General features: G+C 41.4%; 1 protein-coding gene across 5 annotated transcripts; it reads left to right on the top strand.

Annotated features, from left to right (window-relative positions):
* The first annotated feature begins 1,985 nt into the window (after positions 1-1,985).
* On the top strand, positions 1,986-23,659 carry isl1a (ISL LIM homeobox 1a). 5 transcript variants are annotated; one of them, XM_072497070.1, is made up of 6 exons: positions 1,988-2,282; positions 3,137-3,326; positions 4,592-4,848; positions 7,107-7,393; positions 8,353-8,520; positions 23,334-23,659. In XM_072497070.1, the coding sequence occupies exons 1-6, from the start codon at positions 2,255-2,257 to the stop codon at positions 23,364-23,366; spliced, it is 963 nt and encodes a 320-aa protein (XP_072353171.1). In that variant the 5' UTR covers positions 1,988-2,254; the 3' UTR covers positions 23,367-23,659. The 5 variants fall into 5 exon arrangements, with proteins under 5 accessions (XP_072353168.1, XP_072353171.1, XP_072353170.1 ...); XM_072497069.1 differs by lacking the exon at positions 23,334-23,659 and adding an exon at positions 9,997-11,175 and having other exon boundaries at positions 7,110-7,393; XM_072497068.1 differs by lacking the exon at positions 23,334-23,659 and adding an exon at positions 9,997-11,175 and having other exon boundaries at positions 1,989-2,282.
* The last annotated feature ends 208 nt before the right edge of the window (positions 23,660-23,867 follow it).

Raw genomic sequence — 23,867 nt, 5'->3', positions numbered from 1 at the left:
CCGTTTGCGGGGCAAGACTGTTTGGCACATCACATCCTATACACACAAGTGTGCACCACGGAGCAACGTGAGCAGGAGCGGAATGTGGCCTCGCAAACCGAGCGTTAAAGGTGCTGGAGAAATGTTCCTGATTCTCGTCTGATAACGTGGACTGCTCGGTGCTTACAGAGGGAAGCATGACTTCGCTCGTAACTGAACGGGCGATTTCAGGGGACGTACTCTCCACATATATTAGAAAGGTCACCGCGTTATCCAAAATGTGCAGAAAACTGCGGCTGTCCGCTAGGTTTAAAAGGGTTTCGTCAATACTTCCGGCCTCTTGGTTGAGTTGGGGCTGTCAAATGCGCAGGTCCCTAGGCTGATCACAACCCGCAGAGGAGAGCACTCTGAAGCATATGTTGAAATGTTTTTTTTAAAATCAGGTTATGTCTGAAGAGGCGGACCATTTAGCTGCAGAACACTATTTCCGCCTTTGCGCGAATTCTGAATTAAGTCGCGGATATCAGTGAATTTTTTATTCATATATTCTGGATCAGTGATACACAAAGTATCCTTTCAATCAAACGTGCTCTTATCGAGGTGCTTCATGCGTATTCCAGGAGTGAGTTTAAAAGCTCAAATTCCTGCACGCTCACATTTTGGAAGCAGCCTTTCTCTTGCAAAGCACTTTCTCATTTTCTTCCTTTTCATTAAACCGCTTTTCGCCTTTAACTGTAAAAAGTATGAAGTAGAAATAATGCAGTTTGATACCCGCCTTCTTACCTTAATGCCATCGTAATCTTCTTACACGTGGCACTTAATACAGGTTGGAAAGCCTCCGATGTGCAAACCCGAGAGAATTGACCGGTTCTTATACCGCACTCCTGCATTCCATCCCCGACACACACTTCACAACCTTACCCAGCAAATAAAAACTATTACAATGAATTAGCTACACTGAGAGGTTTATTTCTAAACGTGTCCTCTGGAAACCTGGGTATAACAAGATGCATATGTTACCTTCCACATTTATTTGTTCAAGAAAGAGATGGTCGTAAAGCAGCCAATTGAAAACAGTATAGCTTCATGTTATTGTTTGGAGTAATACCGGCTGTGTATTAGGAGTCTCACAGTATTGAGTGGAGCTGGCGTGTCCCCTTGCCGCACGCTGATCTTGCCCTACACTTCACTAAACACCTCAGCGGAATTGCAGCGAATGCTGTGGTTATTGTCATTAATTCGTAATCCTCCTTCCAACCCTCCAACATACGTTTTTTAAGACAACGTTTCCCTATCTCTGACTGTTCGGCTGGAAATCCATGTTCCAGAACCAATGAGTTCAGATTCCAATCACTCGCGGCTGGGAAAAAAGTTGAATTCTACGATTGAAGCTAATCTGAAATAGCAGCAAGAATGTATAACCTTAGAGTTGTATGGGAGGCCTGTATCTGAAGCTCAAACACATTACCCCCCCCCCCCCCCCCCCCCACCCCTTCCCTCCTCCTTCATCCATCCCTCCCAGTCCCAATTTACATAGACAGGTACAGTTGCTGCTGACTGAGTCGGTTTGCACTGGAGGAGACGCTGGCCACTCAGCAGAATGGGCACTTCCAAAGAATGGAGGGAGCAGAATGAAAACGAGAGAGAGAGAAAAGGCCAGGAAGCAGAGGCGAAGTAAATTGAGCAAGGGAAGGGGAAAAAAGGCAAGGGTAAGGGAGAAGGAAATAAAAGTCGGGAGGAGGTGGAATGGGAGAGTAGAAGGGCCCAAAGGTTATGCGGATGCGAAGGAAGCTTGCGGTAGCTCCTGGATGCATGACTCGTCCACACTCGCAGCCTCTGAGGCAAAGACAATGCAGACAGCTGGTGCTGGCCGGGTCGGGGCCCTGGACCAATCAGAGCGGAGGGAGTGGAAGGGGGCGGGGCCGACGCCGGGGGGGGGGGGCGGCGTACGTCTGACGTCAGGCGCGTTCGACGTCAGACCAATGGCGAGGGGCTGGAGGGAGCGCAGGCAGAGTGTGTGAGAGATAAGGAGCAGTGAGCATGAGCGGCTGGACTGCGCACACTGCCTTTCTGCACTAACCCATCCCCAGTGTCTAGCAAGCAACAAGCCGCAACGACCGCACTCCTCTTAACCAGCCCTACTCTGTGGATATAAGCAAGGACTCCCTGGATCCCCCCCACCACCACCCATCCACCCAGCACCAGACCCCATCCAAAAAAAAATAATCCAAGGGGGAAAAAAACCAAACAAAAAAGTTTTACACAATAACAAGAAATGGGAGACATGGGAGATCCACCCAAAAGTAAGTTTTCTCCATTGCTCTTGCATTTCGAGGATCGGATCCAGGTGCTGGAAGTGGATTAGTTCCGCTGGTCAACTCCTGTCGCTCTTTATAGCTGTACTGTTGCCTCTTTCGTTGCTCGAGAGCATTAATTATGCCGCCTAGCATTTGGGTTGATTTTGCATGTTGTACAGCACTGGCCTCCAGGTTCAGGTGAGCAATGAAAAGTCTCGCATTGTTAAAATATATTCCCAGCACTGGGCAATACGTGTGAACAAAGTAGCTTTGTGGCAGGGTAGAGTCGAACTGAACCCGTGCTAAACAGTTTCGGAGCATTTGGATTGCATCTTTCAGAGGCTTGTCAGATGTATCACGGATACATACATCTGATAGCTGAGGATCTCTGCTCAGATCAGAATAAACATGATGCTGCCGAATAATTGCACCTTTACTGTTCGTGAAATTCTGACTGTCATAGTATCGTGTGTGGACTCATCAGCGTTTTTCTAAACTTTTATATATTGAGCACGCAGTTTAAAGTTCTGCCTCTCAAGATTCTTAAAAATAAATGCAGAAACCGATCCCTGCGCTCGTTTTTGCTGAAGACAGTGTAGAAGTGTTCAGAAGAAAATGAAAGTTCAGTTTCTGATTTCGAGTAACTAGTTTAGAACTAAACTGTATATTAATCTATATTTCAAATATTTTAATCTTTTACTTTGGACCCCACCGTGTTATAAAACTGTAATATATTTTTGGATCTATCCATTAAATGCAGTAGCTATATATAGTTTAAAAACTATAGTGGAATATATGTTTGATAGAATGGGCCAAGTCTTTGATGGGTTTCACGACACCATGTTCATATCAATTTACAGAAAAACGCCTTATTTCACTGTGTGTTGGCTGTGGAAATCAGATTCATGACCAGTATATTCTTCGAGTTTCTCCGGATCTGGAATGGCATGCCGCTTGTCTGAAATGTGCAGAATGTAATCAGTATTTGGACGAAACGTGTACCTGCTTCGTTAGGGATGGCAAAACATACTGCAAGAGGGACTATATTCGGTGAGTGAAGATCTTGGATTTCTTACAATAAATATGATATTCCAGTTCCATTAAGCTATGCTGCTCCTGCGCTGCCTCTAAATTGCACCCTCACCCTCAGCATTAACCATTCAACCGCTTTATTCCTACCTGTTTTGCCTTATCTTATCACAACTTGGCGGGTAGACGAGATCAAATTGCCCATTATTTGGCAGCGAACAATTGACATATTTAGATAATGCAACTGCTTCCTTTAGTCAGCACAGACATCTGTATGCTGAGAATATGGGAAGCTTGCCTCTCCTCGTTCTGCCATTCACAAATCTGAGCTTTTAAAACGTGTGTTACTGAAACTGTTGTTTAAATGTTTACGAGGGGACAGCAATTCGTTTCAAGAAAAACTATCGCTGTCACCAGTTTAGCTTGTGAATTTCCGAATGTATGTAATTGTGGATGAAAATGAAGCATGTGAACTGAAAGTGGAAATTCGGTTCCAGTGAGTTAGTTCTCTCTTATGAAGAATTTTGTTGGAGCACAATTGGATATTTTGCAGATAGCAATTTTGGGACGGATATCAGAACTCCCAATATATTGTGCGCAAGCTCTTGTGTTAATTTGCACGACTTTGGCGGTTGATTTTAAAGCACTTGATATTATTTTCCGACTAAACTGAGGGAATCAAGTTTAAATTAAAGACCGCTCCTAAAAAATAAATTAAGATACTGTCTCTAATAGGAACATTGTCTCTTAAAACATGACTTTTCTTAGAAAAATGTTCCAAAATAAGCCTTTAAATTGGGATAAAAGAACATATTCTTCCTTAGATTTTGAAAATGAAAATCGATGTTCACTATATCAAATAAATAGACTGCTGCACAATATGCCAGGATTAAACATAATGTTATAATGTATTATCTAAACATCTGTTAATAAACTTGACATTGAATAGTGTACTAACTAACTCGCTTTGTGTTTGTGTATCATGCAGTGCACGGTTCAATTATTTTTCGACATGATGTGTAACTTTAACACGTTTAGTGCACATGATGAGGATTAAAATGATCGGAAATATATTTTACATTCGGATTAATGTGAAGTATAATTTGGCCCTATTTTGCATTCTCTGTGTTATGCTAAGAAACTGCAGAATCAATTCAGGAGTAAATGTGTGTTGGCTTTTTAGGTCTGGGACCACCTCCCCTCTGTGTTGAAGTGTGTGACATACTGGATGGACTCCCCTTTTGACCCTTGAGTAAATATTTTTGTTTTTTTCTTTTGACTTGCAGATTGTACGGAACAAAATGTGCAAAGTGTAATATAGGATTCAGCAAGAATGACTTTGTAATGAGAGCTCGCAGTAAGGTGTATCACATCGACTGTTTCCGCTGTGTGGCGTGCAGTCGCCAACTCATCCCCGGTGATGAATTCGCATTGCGGGAAGACGGACTCTTCTGCCGGGCGGACCACGATGTTGTAGAGCGAGCCTCGGTCGGCCCAGACCCCCTCAGTCCCATGCATGGCAACAGACCTCTACAGATGGCGGGTATGTACGCTTTCAAAACTTTGTTTTATTAGAGTCCAGCCATTCACCATGTAGGATGGAAACAAATATTTGGCACTGCCTCCCACATCAATTCAACGTTTTGGGCACGTTGTTACGATGTCCAGCCGTTAACAGTTCGGTGTTGTAAAGTTCACATTTTGAATTTGTGTGTGTTTTATTGACACGTTTCAGCAAAAAACAGAGAATGTGTGGTTTGAACCTTAGTAATGGAGCTCTGTACAGGCGAAACACCGCGTGCATGTGTTCCTTGTGCCTTACAGTTTGGACCCGATGGTGTGTGTTGTTTGCTTGTATTCTGGGTTCATTGCAGACAAACACATGGACCGTGAATTTGAGCACACTGTCCTTCAATGTTAAATGTCTGAAGTAGTTTTACAACTTTTTTTGGGGGGTGGTGGCAGTGGGAGAAGAAGTGTCCATTTAACCTTGTGTTTCAAGTTGAGCAGTTTTAATTATTCGAGATTAAGGCTTTGAGGAACCCTGGTTTCACTTAGAAATGTTCCCATCGCTATTCGAACGAATCAATCAGACATCATTTTTATCTACTGTATTTTTTTAAAAGTCTCTGAATCTGAAGCAGACAATTGAATGTGAGTACAGTTAAAATGTCATGGTCGAACCATTTTCTGGCGACGTTGGCCTAGAATGCATTTGTTTTGGAAATGCAACTTCTAATTTTTGCTGATGTGAATGAAAACTTAAATCGTGAATTTTGAGAAGCGTTTGAAGATTTCTGAGAATTACTCTGTATTCCAAATACGTTTAAGCAGCCTTCACGAGCAGTATCCGTTTACATCGCTCAGAGATTAGCGAGTGCAGTCTTTCTATAGGCAGCCAGCGTCCTTTTTTAAGATTTCCACCCCGCCAGAAATAATCGGAATACATATTGCCCTTATTGCAATACATTGCATTCCGAAAGACAATCGATATGAAATCTGCATAATTATATGTTTGAAGACTTTTCAAGTAGGGTCTGTCGCATTTGATCTTTCAATCCAGTGTAAATATTGGATCTTGCTGCTACACAGCAATAGTGCTGTTCTCTACAGCACGATGCACTTCGGTGTTGCCAGATAGCAAATGTATATGCTATGTAAATGAAACTTTGTTCAAGTAACATGCTTGGCACTAAATATCAAATTACATCACGCGCTGATTAATGCTGGATTGCATTTTGCACAACACGATCTGATTTTGTTTTGCAAAAATTTGTAACCAATTGAAATGGTTATTTGTACGACACTGCAATGTCTGCCTCTAATACGTTATCCATGTCATTCCATTGTCTCAAATGCATTGCAGTCAGGTTTTGTTTTCTTAAACGGAAGACTGTTTTGATTTATGACCGAGCGGTGACAATTAAATACAGTGCTTCTGTAATAGAAATGTTATTCCAATCATTTCCAGTTAGGCCTCTTTCACGGAAAACCATACTTCAGGGCAGCGTAACATAATTGCGGGGCGGGCTTTTGAAAATCTAATTTTACCTGCTGCATGGTCCACTGACCCTTTCCTAAACACATCATACGCTGTAATTCTCTGATCACACCCTTGGAAACTTTGCGGGAGCCCCGTTTATCACATTACATATCTGACTGCATGGAGAGTGGAGTCTGGCTCTGCTTGGTTCAAAAACCAAACTGCTGCCCTGACAAGCTAGCACAGCAGCGGCAACCGTAGCAAAAGCCACAAGTCACTAACCGCTTGGCTTCCTCCACAGAGTCGCTTATGTCAACAATGTGCTGCTATCCGAATGGTATTTGTATGGAGTTGACTGGCATTAGTATTCAAATAACTAGAGAATGCGGTTGCAGCCCAGCCTGAAACTCAGTCCCAGAAACACAGTTTCTGATCCAATTAAACTTAATTGACACCAATAGATGTTGGAATGTACATATTGTGTACATCGGGATATTGAAGGTTGATTTGTTTCAGCTCTTCGACATCATGCAGTTAAACCTGTTTTTGACATCATGCTGGGCAGTTCCGAGATTACTTTTAAATTGATTTTATTGTGACCTCAGACCTTGATGCTTCATCCAAACACCGCATTCTCTGACAAACAAATAACACGTGTTTTCTACAGCCTGCTTTTGTCAGTCCATGCATGCCATTAAATACGGCTTCAGGATCATTTTCGGATGGAGTGTTATTGTCAGGACAAATAGGAAACCATGTTCTATTGCCCCATCTTGCTGTTCAACAAACTTAGGATGTGTTGCCTGTTTTTTTTGCAGCAGAGCCCATTTCTGCGAGACAACCAGCGTTAAGGCCGCACGTTCACAAACAGCCGGAGAAGACGACTCGGGTGCGAACGGTTCTGAATGAGAAGCAGCTCCACACGTTACGGACTTGTTATGGCGCCAATCCCAGGCCCGATGCTCTCATGAAGGAGCAGCTTGTGGAAATGACAGGCTTGAGCCCCCGTGTCATTAGAGTCTGGTTTCAAAATAAGCGCTGTAAGGACAAGAAAAAGAGCATCCTCATGAAACAACTGCAACAGCAACAGCCCAACGACAAAACAGTAAGTTTTGTTTTTTCTCTCTCTCTGTTCCGAAACTTTGCTGGGGACTTTGACAGGAGACATGTCGACTTCCATGCAAACTGGACCACGAATGGGAAACATTGTTAGTCACGCCCTCATGTTTGAACACCAGCTTGTGTCATAAGAAAAGATACAATTCTAGTAATAAACACACTGCAGTACACATTATCAATTTCAAGTTCGCCCATGTTTGAGTTAAATAATATCCTTCGAATTCACGTTTGCAGGACATTGTTGTTTTATTGAGTCCCGATTACTTTGTAATAGTGTACCGACAATCTGTGAATCTGTGACAAATCAAAAATACAGTTTTTGAATGATTGGAATTGCTAATAAGATGGAAAAGCCCTTAGACCCCTTTGGGCATTGCAATATTGGGTGGGTCAATTAATATTAAATTCTTCGAAGTTTATCTTTGATTTCGGACAGCTATGAGATTTGGGACCACCCCTTTTCCCTCTTGTCGCTATTAACGTAAGAAGGACGTGTTTTGGGAGCGAATGAATGGCATATTATCAACAATTTTGTATAAATATATTCACAAACCTTTGCCTGTGCCATGGTTATAATCACTGTTCAAAATCATGAGCATAATAAGAAAAATCTTCATTAGTGACACAAGTAGGCTTACATTAGCACTGCAACAGTTTATACATGATATTACAAAGCTGTTGCATGTATGGAGTTATTTAGATTACATACCACCACACATATTGGGAGATCCTAGTTTGGATGGTGCATTATTGATGGGCAACAGAAAATGCCTTACATAAAATCTTAGTGATATCCTTACAAGGTACTCATGACAGAAGCCTGTTAAGATGCATGCATTTTTAGCATATTAATTGACCCACCCAACAATAAGAAGGGAAGGTGGATGGATGCCTACCATTATTAATAAAATTAATTAATAAGTACTGTTGGCTTTTTTTTTTGAGAATATCCAGGGGATGACAGGGACCCCAATGGTAGCTGCCAGTCCCGAGAGACATGACAGCAGTTTGCAAGCCAATCCAGTGGAGGTGCAGAGTTACCAGCCACCTTGGAAAGTTTTGAGTGACTTCGCCTTGCAGAGTGATATTGAACAGCCTGCATTTCAGCAACTGGTGAGTGCCAGCAACATGCAGAACACCATCACCACCACAATACAGACTGCACCAGAAATCACTGCAATCAGGGGACCTGCTACACACCAATCCATATATAGACAATTCATGGATATAAAAATTGCAGAATCCCTCTTTTGCCAGCCTTAGTATTTTCATTTTGACGACCATCAAGAACATAGGGGATTAAAAAAAACATCAACATTGTTTACTCAAGCTTTTCCCATATTCAAATAGTTTGTATTTAACATTTTACACTGACAATGGCTTGGAGTCTGAAACATGCAGTTCTATTTTATTCCAAATATTGTCAAATAGGCATTTTAATAAGATATTTCAAATTAAAAACACTACTGATTATTTTACTGAAGGGTTGGGTGGGGAGGGGATACCCACAGTATTGAAGGCAGGACACATGAATCATGAGATTTCAAATAATAACCAACAATAATTAAATAAAATGGATACTATTGCTATATTTTCTCAACTTTAGGTTTAGTGCTATTAGTTTGGTAATAAGGAAACCCCTCCCATTAGACTTCTGAGGAAACATTATCTGTGAACAATGGAGCTGAAGGTTCTTTATTTCACCCAGCTCTTTGTGAAGGTGAAGATAAAGAGTCCAGCATTGTACAAACACAGTGATGGTAATTTTTTGTCACTGAATAATTAGACATAATTTAGTTGTTTAGGATGTGTTACACTGATCTTTACGAATTTGTAAAGTATTGCAACCCCACAGTTACGATACTGAATTGAAGTATAACCTAAATTGTGCTACCCTGCGGTGCTTAACATAAAACATGTTTGGATTCCTTAAGTAAAAATATTGCTCGAGAGGTGTCTGCAAAAGGCATGTAATGTATAATAAAATTACTCAACTCTAAACCCATTTCAACTTAACTCTTTGAAGCCCCTTTGCAAGGTATTGCCAAAAAAATTAGCAAAATGTTTCCTTCCTTTCCTGTTTGGAATACACTGCACTTTCATGTCAGGCATAGCTATTCAGTGATAGGAAACATTCTGTTTCTTCAAAGTGCAAAAAAAGTGTAGTACTTAAAGGGTTAAACAGATATATTATGTTTTACAATAAATAATGAATTTCTGCTAAATATATTAATTCATTATGTATTTTTGGAAAATAAAATGTACCATTTTGCACCATTAAATGTTGCACTGGGAAATGTAACTAAACCTACTTGTGCTTTATGAGGAAACCTTTATTATTTACTTTGCCATTGTTTTTAACTTAGAGATTATATAGCACTTTAAACGTAACTTGGCAAAAAAGCATGTTCTGTTTATTGGATTTTGATTGTCATTAATGATAAAATTAATGAAACCCATTGTACAACTATAGTTACAAAGGTCAAAAATATATTTTTCATGAATGTTATTTTCTGATATGTGCAACTTTGGATTGATGTCAACATTTTGAAGAGGCCATAGATCATTCATTTGCTATGATTTTTACAGGTTAATTTTTCAGAGGGAGGGCCAGGTTCTAACTCCACTGGAAGTGAAGTAGCGTCCATGTCCTCCCAACTCCCTGACACACCAAACAGCATGGTAGCAAGTCCTATAGAGGCATGAGGAGCCTGAACTCTCAGTGCAACCCTACAGAGAGCCATGAGGAACCCTGGACCCTCAAAACTCTCTAGCCCACACTTTTTTTTAAAAAAAGTTCATGCAACCTGGTCCATGTCTGATCAGAAAGCAGCCATCATCTGTTTGCACGAAGTCTCTGTGTTCAAACAACCAATGTTGTACCCAAGCAACACTGTGACGACAATCAGACACTAGAGTGGGATCTGGCTACAAGTGCAAATAGAAGAGACTCCCAAGGCATCCGGGACTTCATGCAAAGACATTTTTGAAGATATAGAAAAGGATGTATGTTCGAAAACCTGAGAGATGTGATTTGAATGTGTTGCACACACAAGCAGATAAGATGATCCAGTGGAGAGACTATAGTCCCAACATCTTCAATGGTGCTGCCTAGAAAGTACATCAGTGGGTCAGCTTTGCCAAAAAAACAGAAGAGCCCCATACATCTGCAAAAGGTGGACTGGAAAGACAATCGTGACATGCAGAATGTACCACAGCCTAAGTAGTTCAGTGACTGTCCTATAGGATCAGTTCTGAAAGGTATAGTTGCATTTTTGCAATGCTTTTAGTTGACCTATAACTAAGGACTATTGGATCCTAGATCATTAGCATGTAGCTGGTTCATGAGATTACAGTCCCTGCAATGAAAGTATGAAGGCAACTACTGATGTTTCATTTTTTTATTTTTATTAAAAAGCTCAAGCATTGCAACAAGGTATACCTCTTTTTGCCACAGCTTCGTGGGATTTGTGTGTGAACTCGTGTCCGTCCAGAATTGTCCCAAAGATGTGTATACTCCTAGGTTAAAACAGTTGCCAACAACAGTTTTAGCTCTGGAAAAAAACATTTTGTTTGTTCTTGTGCTGCAAAATTATAAATAATTTATTATTTATTGTCAACAGACTTGCCACTTTCCATGTCTTTTTGACATTTTATGTTTGCTGAAGTAAAACATGTACTGTGGTCTTTGGAAAACATGTCTAATTTTATGTGCCCTGTCTTTTCTTGAAGATTATGTAAAAATAAAGAAAACGCCATATGCAGAAATATATCTTCAAGATTATTTCACTAATAAAAACATTGAGATAACTGAAAGATTACATGAACCTTTTGCACAGTCGGCCATTGCAATTTGATAAATTAGTTTGAGGGTAAACTGCTTTTAAAGCAAATTTTAATTGCTTCATATTTAAATGTACTTAAAAACATCCATACCTAACATATTTCAAATGGGGGGGGGGGGGGGGGTTAATCACCGATCCTTTGAAGACTCAGCAATAAATAGTTACTTTTGCAATTTTTCCTTGTTCGATAATAGTAGAGAAAATATTTTTATAGCCTTAAAAATATTTAAACTAATTTAAAAGTAAACAATGATTGATAACTAGTGTTATTTAAAGTCATTTTTCTACTTTGAACGTTTACTGAGAAATGATATACATATCACATTGTATTTTCACTTTCTTCGGCATTTTGCCGTTTTACTGGCATTTTAGCAGTGGTTGAGTGACCTGCATTTCAAGCAGTTTACTCCTGCTCAGATGTCCACTGATCAGTGCTGGGAAGTTTGAACGTTTGCAAACTTGACACTGCAGTTTTGCAAAGTGCCGATATTGGCAGAAAAACGTGTTGGCGCTCATTATAAGCAGCTCTATTGATATGGTTCCTTGTAAGGATGGGATGTGTCCAACAAATGGAAGTTTGGCATTCAGCGCTGCTCATGTGTTGTCTGTTTTGCTACATACGGGTACACACTTTTGAAGCAAACAAATAGGATCGGAAGAACGTCTGCTAAATATCGGCCGTGACATGTAACACCTTTAAATAAACAAATGATCCCACCTCCCCGAAAATGTGGGTAAATAGTTATACCTCAGAAGTATGCTGCACAACGGTTTTTTTATTGTACGAATCTGCAAATTCATATTTGTAGCTATAGGATGCTGTAAAGATACAAGTTGAACGTTGTCTTTAGCGGGCTGTTATCGTTAATATTTTTGTGAATACATGGTCGCAATGGCATCAGTTACTGGGAAACAGCAGGGTCATTTGGGAACTTACATCCGCTCTCATCACTGCAGTCAGTATCTCTCCAAACTGCTGGCTTCAATTGATTTTTATCAAGAGTCTGGTAACTTCCTTTCCTAACAAAAACAATCAATCCTGTTAGTCATGAATTTGAATTCATAAAGGTTGTAACGTAGATCTCCTCAAGTTACACAGGTGTGACACCGCCACATCAAGGTTGTTAAAGTGATAATTTAGAAAATAACGTTTGATTTTAAAGAGTCCCCCGCTGTCTGTTGCGAACACACCGAATCACGAAAGTATTTAGTGCTTTCTCATTGACATCCATGGTACGTTTGCCCCAGCCAGATGGAAATGGCGGGTATGTCAGTAGTAGGGTAGATTGAACTGAATGACTATGAGTATGATCTGGATACTCACTGAATCAATCTAATGAGCCATCAAAATGGACAATTGCCCCTTCATCCGTCCTGCCGTATCTTCTTGATCTTCTTTGTCCACTTGGTTTGTCCCAGTGCAGTATTTTTCAATTGAAATTCATAGTTGAGACTTCATTAGATGCTCCAATAGCTTAATTTACTTTCAACCAGAATGTAATGAAGCACGGCCGCGGCAGCCTGACGCTACTGTAAGAAGGTGAAGAAATGTGTTCAGAAGTCAGGTTGAATGGAGCGATGAGGAAAACCGGGATTAAGTCATGCGGACGGAAGCGACTCCGCTAAATTCATCAGAGTTTTAGCCGAATTGGATGACCTAACTCGGGTAGCAAAATTCTAGGAAATGTTGATTATTGTCTAGCAATGTAATGGGCTGGTGCAAGTAAAATGTCAAGAGTGCGGGTTGTATTATCCAGCAATAGCCGGAAGCTCATCCACGAGTTAACCACAAAACTCAGGCAAATTCTAAATTGCGCTATTCTGACACTGTGTGACCACTCTACAAACTAATATACATGTCTGTGTATGGACGCGTGTGATATGCAACATATATATTCATGTATACATGTATATTTACATATATAATATATTGCAAATGAATGAGCAATTATCTCAACTACTTCCAATTGTGAGTGAGAGCTATTTAAATTGATTTTAGTTGTATTATTTCGATTGCAGACATTTGATACAGATTTTTGGAAATACAAGGCAATTTGACGCCTTTCATTGCAAACGGCTTCAAAAACAGAAGCTTGAAGAGCACGACTAACAAAATGAATGTTATATTCAGACAACCCATCCGTAGATTTATTAATATCGATTCTATTTAGAGACATGCTTGGGTTGAAAATAATAATTATGTTTTGTAAAGTTGGTAAATGACTTTTTCATAAGTGTCTGTATTCCTGGTGGCCAATGGGAACTCGTCTGGGTGCTTCTGGCGGAGGTTCCTGTTCTCACTTTTGTTTGTCCTGATAGGGGAACACGCCACTGAATGACAATGTTTGAGTTCAGGCGCCACAAAAACAAACTTTACAGCTCGATTTCCGAGCATTTGATGAACGATCCCTTTATATACAGCCCAGTATACGAGGCTTCCCAACCAATATTAAAAAAAGATCCAACATAAAACACGGATCCCGCCCCCCCCCCCCCCCCCCCCAGTTGCCCATGTATTTCTATTAAATGTGCCTAAAGTTTTTTTTTCACTGTAATTCGTCTTCACGGAATCTAGTTTACGGTCTGCTTCCACCTAGAACTGTAAACCGCGAATTTTGTCCTTTTGAAGTCTGCCCCTCGCGCGCGCGAATGTGATCTCTGTTATGTTTACTTAAAACCTATACCCAGCTATTTAATTTAACTGGAAAATATATAATTATTATCCTGCATACAACTAAAACATAATTATGTGTTGAACATTTTTAAGTAAAGCTTTTGACAGATAATGACAGATATTCAAATGAGGATGCAAACTACGATATTTCACTCCGCCACCAAATCCCAGCCTGGATTTTTTTACACAGTAACATTGCAGTTGCGATTTTTATTCATGCACAAAATATTCATCAGCTGATATTATATTAGACTATATGTTGTAAAGTAAAACGTTATTATTTTATTCCCCCCCCCCCCCGCCCCCCCCCCCCCCCGTCCCTTCGTTTGATTGGGGGCCATTAACTTTACAATGGTGCTTATTTCGGAAAATCACACGTTCGCTGAGACTGTGAAACTGTTAATTCTATTTGCAGCCTCGGGGGTTGCTTTATGTTTAAGGAGATCTTACAGAAGCGAAAACAACATTTAAATCCACCTAGTGACATATACGGCCTCAGGGGAGCAAACTGCACCTCAGAAGAGGAAGATGATGTGTTGTGTTTCTTGTGACCATTTTTTTAGACTGTGTGTGGGGTTGGGAGCGGGGGGGGGGGGGGGCGGGGGAAGTGATGGTGGGAAGCGGGGAAGGGAGTTCGGCGGTGGGTGGGGGGATGGGGGCGCTTAGGGGGAGTTGGCGCTGATCACGTTTGAAACAGGTTGGTGTATCTTTAAGCCTAATCAAAACAATTTGACTTGTGAGGTCCTGACGTCTAGACAGAGCTGGACTCTCGGCGGCTCCTTATCTGAGAACGGAATCAGCTCACAGAGGTTCTCAATGCCCAGAGCTAGGAGCTGGCATTCCGGGACAAGGGGACTCACAGCTCATACTGACATAACTACCTAAGCAGATTCTTGTCAGTGACAGACTCTTGCACCAAGAGAATGTTATTCACTTTGCTAACTCTTTCCTAATGTTCTGGTCAGTTGACATTTCCGTAACCGAGAAACGTGCATACTGAGATTACAATCTGCAATGTCCTTCTCTCAGGGTCCATTTCCATTTGATTTCATGCATTACCAAGTGGCCGAGATGTACTTGACTTAATTTACAAGAGGGATGGTCAAGGAATATATAATGACATGCAACCAGAACCTGTAGGTAAATATTGTCATTAAATGAGACAATGGCTTTTTAGTGTCTTGGGAGATTTTGTATAGATGGATACTGCACATCATATAATAACTTAGGTAATGATTTTCTTTTTAATTTACTTAATTTAACTAAACTATCCACGTTGTTAGGGACGTCATAGCCCACATTGTAGTTTCAAAAGCTGCCTTGCAACAAGACAACATTTGAGTATTTCTGACTGAAACAATGTCCAGCATTGTGAAAGATGCGATGGGGCGGAGGGTGAGCGGTCGGGGTCTGTGTCACCTATTAAAAATATGCCGGTCCACAATTCTGATCAGCAGCAACCTCGTAATATACAGCGTAGGACACACGTGACTCTGCATTCTCACCAGATGAATCAGTTCCAACATTAGGCGGGTTAGCACTTTCTGCCGCGAGGTGTATTTTGTAATTGTAAATAATAAGATTTATTTGTGAAACTTGTACTTTGTTAGCCCCGATGGATAATGTTGTATCTACCCGTTGAGCTGCTGTTTTTTAAATTAAAAACTGTTGTAAAATAGTCTGACCATTTCAAACGTAAACATTTCATCGTTAAAAAAAATTATGTGGCTCTTCAAATGCTTTGCTGCAAAGACCATGTGCGCTGGTTGTATGGAAGAAGTGTTATGATTGTCTTTACCAGCCCCTGCTCCAGTGAGAAATAAGCTTTGTGTCTGTTGCAGGAAAATTGTCAGATTAGCATCGAATTACTTGCAATGCCAATCCCGGTGGCACATAACATTGCAAGTGACATAAAACTAGATGTCCTTTATTAAAAGCATAGACTGAGGGAAGGAGGTGGTTTGTAGTTTTCCGTAATTGGGCATAATTAGCTGCTTTTACACCATTAGGTGTTCGCACCAGCTTGTTAGGCGGTTAGCTGTAAAATACTTCTCTTGTGTGGTTGAGATGGCGGTGGCGGTTTGCACATTTATATTTTACTATACAAGCCGAATCAAAGCCAACATACTCCATTGCGACTGCCTCGTGCAAAAACATTCCCGAGCATGTTCTCATCAGCGTGACAACCCCCCCCCCCCCCCCCCAATGTACCAGCAATGGCCTGAACATAAACCTTATTATCTAACATCCTTATCAATATTGTCTAAACGTTTACGAATATGTAATGTTACCGCTAGGCCCACTGAGCCGTGCTTCTCCCACGAGTATTTTTTGTAACCCTGGCTCTTTCTGTGAGGTTACCTGGTGTTTGTTTTGTTATGCCAGCAATACAATGTGTTATTTGATGGAGCCGGATAGAACCAACAGGTACAGAGATGCAAACCAGGCACAAGAGGGACACTGACCTCTCCCCGGCCATCACCATCACAGCAGGCAGAGCTGTAAGCATTCGGAATATTCGTTTCCAAAGTGAAACCGGGTCATTAAAGACAAACCCATGAATGCATTTAGACACACTGGGAAGTACAGTAACACTGAACCTGCTCTGACGGCTGTGGCCTCAACACTCCTGTGAACCCAATTCAAAATGCAAATGGAGGGCAAATAGTTTCCTCTTGTACATTTTGGGGGTTTACCCATTTGCCATTTGGCGGCACACAGAAAACGGCAGGGAGCGACCAGTGGAAAAATCTCATGACTGAAGACACTGGGAATCTGTAATTCGGAAGTTGTGACGGAGTTGTAAAGCAGAGTGGACCACACCGTGTTTCTTCCTATATACATTTCCCGGAGTACCTCACTGTGCGGCTCCTTCTTAACAAGAGGGAAACATCTCTCAAAGTAAATAAACAACTTGAAGCATTGTATAGACCCTGCACCCCCTCCCCTCCCCCATTCCCACCCCTCCTCTCCTTCCAAATCTACAATTAGGAGTCTCCGACCAGAATGGCAAATTCTTTATCTGTGGTTAACCCACTTCACCAGGAGTTTTGACAACAGCAGATATTAATTTGTTGGCACAGTTGTGTGAGATCATAGCCAGCTACATCGACTCAGTTCCCGACACACAGCGCATTTCCTGCACCACCACTGGGCTCCCATCGGCAAGCCAGGTTTTCACAAACTCGCTTTGGTTACTTGTTTACATGTAACGTGACCTGATTTGCTTAGAGATTTAATGTTTGCTGAATATTCTTGATTTGTTTTGTTGAAACTATTTTCTTTTGTGTGTGTGTGAGGGGGAGGGGCGGGGGGGTAAAACAATTAGATGGGCCAGCTCTTTTAATTCGCATGCAAGATGTGTGGCTTGTCAGTGTGAGATGTGGAGGCCAGGAAGATCAGAAGGTTGAAATAAAATAAACGCTGTTCTCAGCAATCTGGGGCGAATTCAACAGGGGTTATTTAAATTACACCTAACCACAGCAAATAAAACAAAGCGCCGCCACAAGTCAGCCAGTGTATTATATAAGCAGCTGTCCATTAAGGAAAGTTACAAAGCAAACCCATATTGATGTTTTATCGCACAAAGTCAGCAAACATTATTCTTTATGGCCTCGTCTGTCATCAGGGCTATTTTAATATCACTTAATGATAGCGCCTCTCGCATTAAATATAGAACAGCACATGTAAGACAAACTCGCAGTGTCATATGAATACATTACTTCAGTAGACAATGGCAGCTCCAAAAATACTGGGGAAGAAAGCCACGTTGTAGAGGTAGCAATGCCCGCTTTAACGGTTGAGCTCACACCAGTATTGCCGGAAGTACCGTTGCAGAAGCAGCACTTTGAAACACTGGTCACTACAGATATAATTCTGGATCTCAGCTGCCATGTTACTGACTTTCTAAGCAGAAGATAATACATAGTGCTGATATGTGTCATATACCTTATACTGGCCCCCAAGCAAAATATAGCGGATTCTGCTAACTGACATTTTTTTTTAAAACCCTGAAAATGTTGGAAATACCCAACAGTATCTGTGGAAAATAATCTCTGTTCTGGCAAGTGTTCATCGACCTGAAACATTAACTCTGCTTCTCTCTTCAAAGGTGCTGTCAGAGCTGGTCCTCACTTTCCACCTCACCAGCCTCCGCACTGTCCAGTATTTCTGCCAACTTCAGCATCAAATACGTCTACCTGTCCCCTGTCAGCAGTCCGAAGGGACCATTCCCCCCGTGACCCCAGGTTCATTCCCCAATCCTAACTCATCGCACCTTCCCATGCAATCGCAGGAAGTAACATCTGTTCTTTTACCCCCCCCCCCCCCCTTCTCTTCACTGTCCAAGGCCCCCCAAAACATCCATTCCAGGTGAATCAGCGATTTACTTGTACATTAAAAAAATTACTCTCCTGTAATTCACTGCTCACAATGTTGTCATCTCTACATTGGGCAGGCGAAAGACAGACTGGGTGGCGGATCACGTCCGCTCATTCAGCAAGCATGACCTCGTCCTTCCTGTCACTTGTCATTTTAACTCACCGTCCTGCTCTCATACCCACATCTCTGTCCTGGGCCTGCTGCAATGTTCCAGTGAAGTCCAGCACAAATTGGAGGAACAGCACCTCATCTTCCGGTTAGGTATTTTACAGCTCTCTGGATTTAACATTGAGTTCAACAATTTCAGATCATGAACTCTGTCCTCCATTTTATTCGGTTTCTTTTTACCCAGTGCTAGTTTGCATCTTGTTTTCACGTTTTTGCCTTCAGGCAGAGCTGTTTGTGACTCTGCCAATAACACTCGCTCTGGCTAATGCTTTGTTTCTTTACACAAATATCACCACTGCCTTTTGCTCCATGACAGTTCTGTTGTTTAATCTCTCCCGCCCTCTACTTTATCCCACATCTTTGTTTTTGTTCTTCTTTACCTCCCTCCATCAACAGTACAAACCATCACGTTTGAATCAGTCATATTCGCCTGGAAAGATAAATCCCTTTCTCTCCCCACAGATGCTGCTGCCAGGCCTGCTGAATATTTCCAGCACTACCTATTTTTCTTTCTGATTTTCAGCATCCATAGTATTATAATTTTATTTATTGTTATGCTGCCAGAGCTATCATGTATTTCCAACATTCTCTGTTTTTATTAACAAGTCAATCTGGTTATGGCACATCATTAAAAGGCATTTAATATAATCTATGTTTCTACTGCACTACTTGACACAAGATCAGGTGTAAAGTGTCACTACTTCCTTGATTACATAGAACAAATAGGAAGTATTTAAAAATAGTCAATCATTGTTTAAGTAACCCGGTATTTGTGGTGTTACATTGCATCCCAACACTGAACTGGTCACTCAGAATATTGCGATAAAAAGGGGCTGGAAAGATGTGTGCTAAGATACACTGAAGCTATTAAGAGTGTCAAAGAACCAGACTGCAACCGAAATAGACCCTCCTATATTTATCGCCTTAGGAAAATAATTGCTCTCTGAAGATGCTTAAGAGCACAGGCTGCTCGCTCTATTACTGTATTGCCACTCAGGAGAGTTGAACAGCTACTTTACATGATGACTTTTGTCCCATTGGATCAGCTTTCACAAGCTGTCATTATAGACTTCATACCAGAATAAATAGGTAAGATAATTCTCATTGCTGGAAGCATATCAGGATACATAGACGGCGCTTTGCAACATATTGCCCTGTCAAGTATACTTAAAACCCCAGATTATAACTTAATTGAAGATCTCCCATTTTCTGCAAGATTTTCTCATTACTTCCCAAAATAATCAAGGCTAAATTCGTGACTCAAATTGATCGTATTGTTTATTGATTGTGTATGTAGATAAATATGTGGGTGTCTGACACTGACAGACCTTGCGCAATCATCACCATCTGAAGACAATCACTTCACATGTTTGATTTCCTCAGGTTTTCAACTCCATTTATGGTCCCACGGTCCATTGTAATATTCATCAGTAGAGAAGGCACAGTTATGTTGAAAGACTGCTATCATCAGCTGTGTAATGCACTCGCAATTGACGTTATGTTTGGACCCAAACGCATGGGACCTGTATTCTCCAAATGGGGTTGGTAACCTTGGGTTCCCTGGCTCTCATGTGCTGCTAATGGAGTCTCTTGGATTCAATCCATTTCAGTCAGGAATCGTGGGTTCCCAGCCTCCTGCAGACCTGCGGTTCCATCTGACTGCTGGACTCTTGAGACCTGGGTAATCATGGAGTTTCTCTGGGCCAATTAAAGATTAAGCAGATGCTAGGCTTGTTTAATCTCAAAACACCAATAATAAGCATCGAATAACCATTTACATCCTTGGATAACAATTAGATGTATTTTCCCGAAGAAACTTTATTTACAAAATGTATGAGTACATTACATCACTGTTCAATGTTGACGTTGATGTGGATAATGACGGGCAGCACGGTAGCATTGTGGATAGCACAATTGCTTCACAGCTCCAGGGTCCCAGGTTCAATTCCGGCTTGGGTCACTGTCTGTGTGGAGTCTGCACATCCTCCCTGTGTGTGCGTGGGTTTCCTCTGGGTGCTCCGGTTTCCTCCCACAGTCCAAAGATGTGCAGGTTAGGGGGATTGGCCATGATAAATTGCCCTTAGTGTCCAAAATTGCCCTGAGTGTTGGGTTGGGTTATGGGGATAGGGTGGAGGTGTTGACCTTGGGTTGGGTGCTCTTTCCAAGAGCCGGTGCAGACTCGATGGGCCGAATGGCCTCCTTCTGCACTGCACTGTAAATTCTATGATATGATAAGGTGCAAATCAAATCAATTCCTTCCAACTGTGTATGCTACATTTATAATAACAGTTAATATTTACAATGTTAATGTGTGGAACGTACAGCCCGAGGGATTTTACCTAGTTTCCAACCTCTCCCTTTATTATGACGGAAAGGTTTCACAGAGTATGGTCTTTTCCCATTGTATGAACAATTAGATGACTAACTGCTGCTTTGTTGCTATCTGGTTGAGATAATTAAGTTGTCTTTAAGCATAATGACCTAACCTTTCTGCTCAACATCAAGCCGAGTGCAATTTATATTCTTGAAAACAGAGATTAACATGCATACAATATGTATATAACAAATATTACAGTAAATAAATACAAAAGCATATTGGAGCAGTATGCAGAATGCTTCGTTAATATAAATGGCATGTGGTCATTATGTAAATTAACCACAATATTTGGTTAATCTTGTATGATTTTATATGGTAGTGGAATGAAAAGGAAAAATACAGTAATTAAAGAGTGCAAGTGCTATGATGGATAAACATCTAAGATAAATTTCTGTCGAGTTATAATGCCCTTGATTAGTTGGATCGGAAAAAAAACCCTGAAAACAAAAAGGTCACGTTGCATTTATTGACATGATGCAACATCCCTCTATTATACTCCATTCAATGCAGCTTCATAGAATCAATACAGTGCAGAAGGAGGCCATTCAGCCCATTGAGTCTGCACTGGCCCTTTGGAAGGGTATCCTACCTCGGGTCAGGCCCCCACACTATCTCCTTAACCCAGCAACCTCGCCTAACCTAACCTTTTGGACACTAAGGGACAATTGATCATTGTCAATCCACCTAACCTGCACATCTTTGGACAGTGGGGGGAAACTGGAGCATCCGGAGGAAACCCATGCAGACACGGGGAGAAAGTGCAAACTCCACAAAGTCACCCCAGACTGTTTTTGAAACCGGGTCCCTGGCGCTGTGAGGCAGCAGTACTAACCACTGTGCCGCCCTAAAATATGAAATTTTAATAGCAAACTTTTCTTTCCTATATTGTTCTCCCATCCTTCTCAGAACTCATGTTTCCATGAACATCACTAGTTCTCCAGCTAAAACTACCAATCTTCATGTGGAAGGTTACACTGTTATAGGCCATTATTCCATCCTGATCCTGTCTTCAGCTGAAGTCCAAACATTGCAGAGGAGCCATTGGACAGCGATTGAGAGCAGGAGCCTTGATGATTTGTACCACAATCACCATCCCACACTACCCACGTCCTCCCATCCTGCTCATACCCTAAATTCATTCCATAGTCCAGGGACATCAAAGAAAACTCAGGGTCGCGACCTGCGGGTATGTCATGGGCAGATTGCAGAGTGATTGGTCGCGGCATTCTCGATCGTGGGAAGAAGTGTCCAAGGGCCGCGACAAGCTTTTAAAATTGTCGTCCGTGACTGGCTTTCAAGAATGCCGTCCGTCCCGTGCATGCATGCTGCCTCAGCCAGATGTAGAGCACGCAGACCCGGAGCCCAGTGGGGCAGACCGTCTTCTCCGTTCATTAGTGTGCTGTTGCGGGAGCAAATTTTTTTTAAAATCCATTAATCTTCCCGCTTGAAGCGGCGGCAGAGGGCAGGTCACGGACTCTGTACACTGACGTCATGTACTTTGGCGCGAAATTACTGAGGAGAGCCTCCTCCGTTTTGTAGCTGCCAGCAAGCAAGCGACAGGAGTGTGTGAAGAACTGAAGATGGATCTTCTTGGACTAAAGAAAACACAAACAGGCCAGGATCTCACAACCAAATCGGCTGGAGAGAGATTCTCAGGAGAGTCCACGGCAGGACAAAGCAGTGTTGGTGTGAGCTCTAGGACCTCTGATGAACTGCCCATACAGAAATGGAACATTGAATGACAAAGCAAGTGAGGTTGTGAGGAACAAGTAGGCTCACCTGTCGGTCATGAAGTTGGGGCAGTGTGGGTCATGAAACTGTGGGTCGCGAAGGTCGGCCAGCTTGGGTCGCGAAGATCGGCCGACATGGGTCCTGAAGATCAGGCGATGTGGACCCCGAAGGTCAACCGGTTGGTAATGGGTCATGGAAAGAAAGTTTGAAAAACACTGCTGTCATGTACCACAGATCATCCGCACAAAGCAGGAAATTAAGTCTGCAACCTTTCTTGTCAAGACGGTTAATTGACATATCGTGTGACACATTTATCCAGCAATATATATTTTTTATTTTTGTTGAGTTGAAGGCTTTACCTCTCGTGGAAAACTAAACACAATTATAACAGACTATACAATATATGTGTATCAACATCTCTCTGTTTGCCTGGTGCATTTTAAATGGTGACACAATAATATACACTATTTGACTTGTGTAGCACTGACGGGGCAAGTTCAGTGTTGATTGCACAAATGCATTCGATCACCAGTTTGATCTATAATCTCCACCCATTTGATTAAGGTTTTTGCTGATCTGGATGTTCTTGCAAATTTAACATACCTTGCTGACACCCATGAATTTAATTTATGCAAAGTTTTTTCGGCCCAGGTGCAGATCTTTTTAAATGAAAGATGAATTGAATGTTGCAAAATGAAAAAGGGGAACTAAATTCAAAACTTTGAATTAATCACTGCATTTGTTTTTTCAGATGCTAAAATGGAAAGAACCTGGAAATTCATAACCACTCCAAACTATTTATACTCTACACAAAAATCTGAAACTGCCTAGTTGTGGCTTTGTTACTGACAAGTATTTCTTTCAAACAGAATATCCGAGGAAGAAGGAGGATTGGTTAAAATGAAACTTGAGGTTGGGTGAATGATAAACATAGTGCTGCAGTTATATGGCAGTTTTCACATTACAACAGTGGCAACATTTCATGAGCAATAAAGCATTATGTATTTAAATAATATTAAAATGTACATGCAGTTTAACAGTCCATGCTGGTGTTTATGCTTCACGTAAAGCACTTTGCACCCTACTGCATCTAAGCCAACATATCAATTTATTCCTTGCAATGGCATATGTTTATCTAACTTCCCAATAAATGATATTCACCTCAACTGCTACTTGTGCTAGTGAGTTTCATATTCTAACCACTCCCTCAGGAAATAAGATTCCTTAATTTATTACTTACTATCTTATATTTGTTATTCCTCATTGTGGTTCACCCCACAAGTAG

Source organism: Scyliorhinus torazame, chromosome 3 (genome assembly GCF_047496885.1).
Source record: "Scyliorhinus torazame isolate Kashiwa2021f chromosome 3, sScyTor2.1, whole genome shotgun sequence".
NCBI classification, from domain to species: domain Eukaryota; kingdom Metazoa; phylum Chordata; class Chondrichthyes; order Carcharhiniformes; family Scyliorhinidae; genus Scyliorhinus; species Scyliorhinus torazame.
Note: the sequence above shows the minus strand (reverse complement) of the source record. Positions and strands in the feature narration are given on the sequence as shown.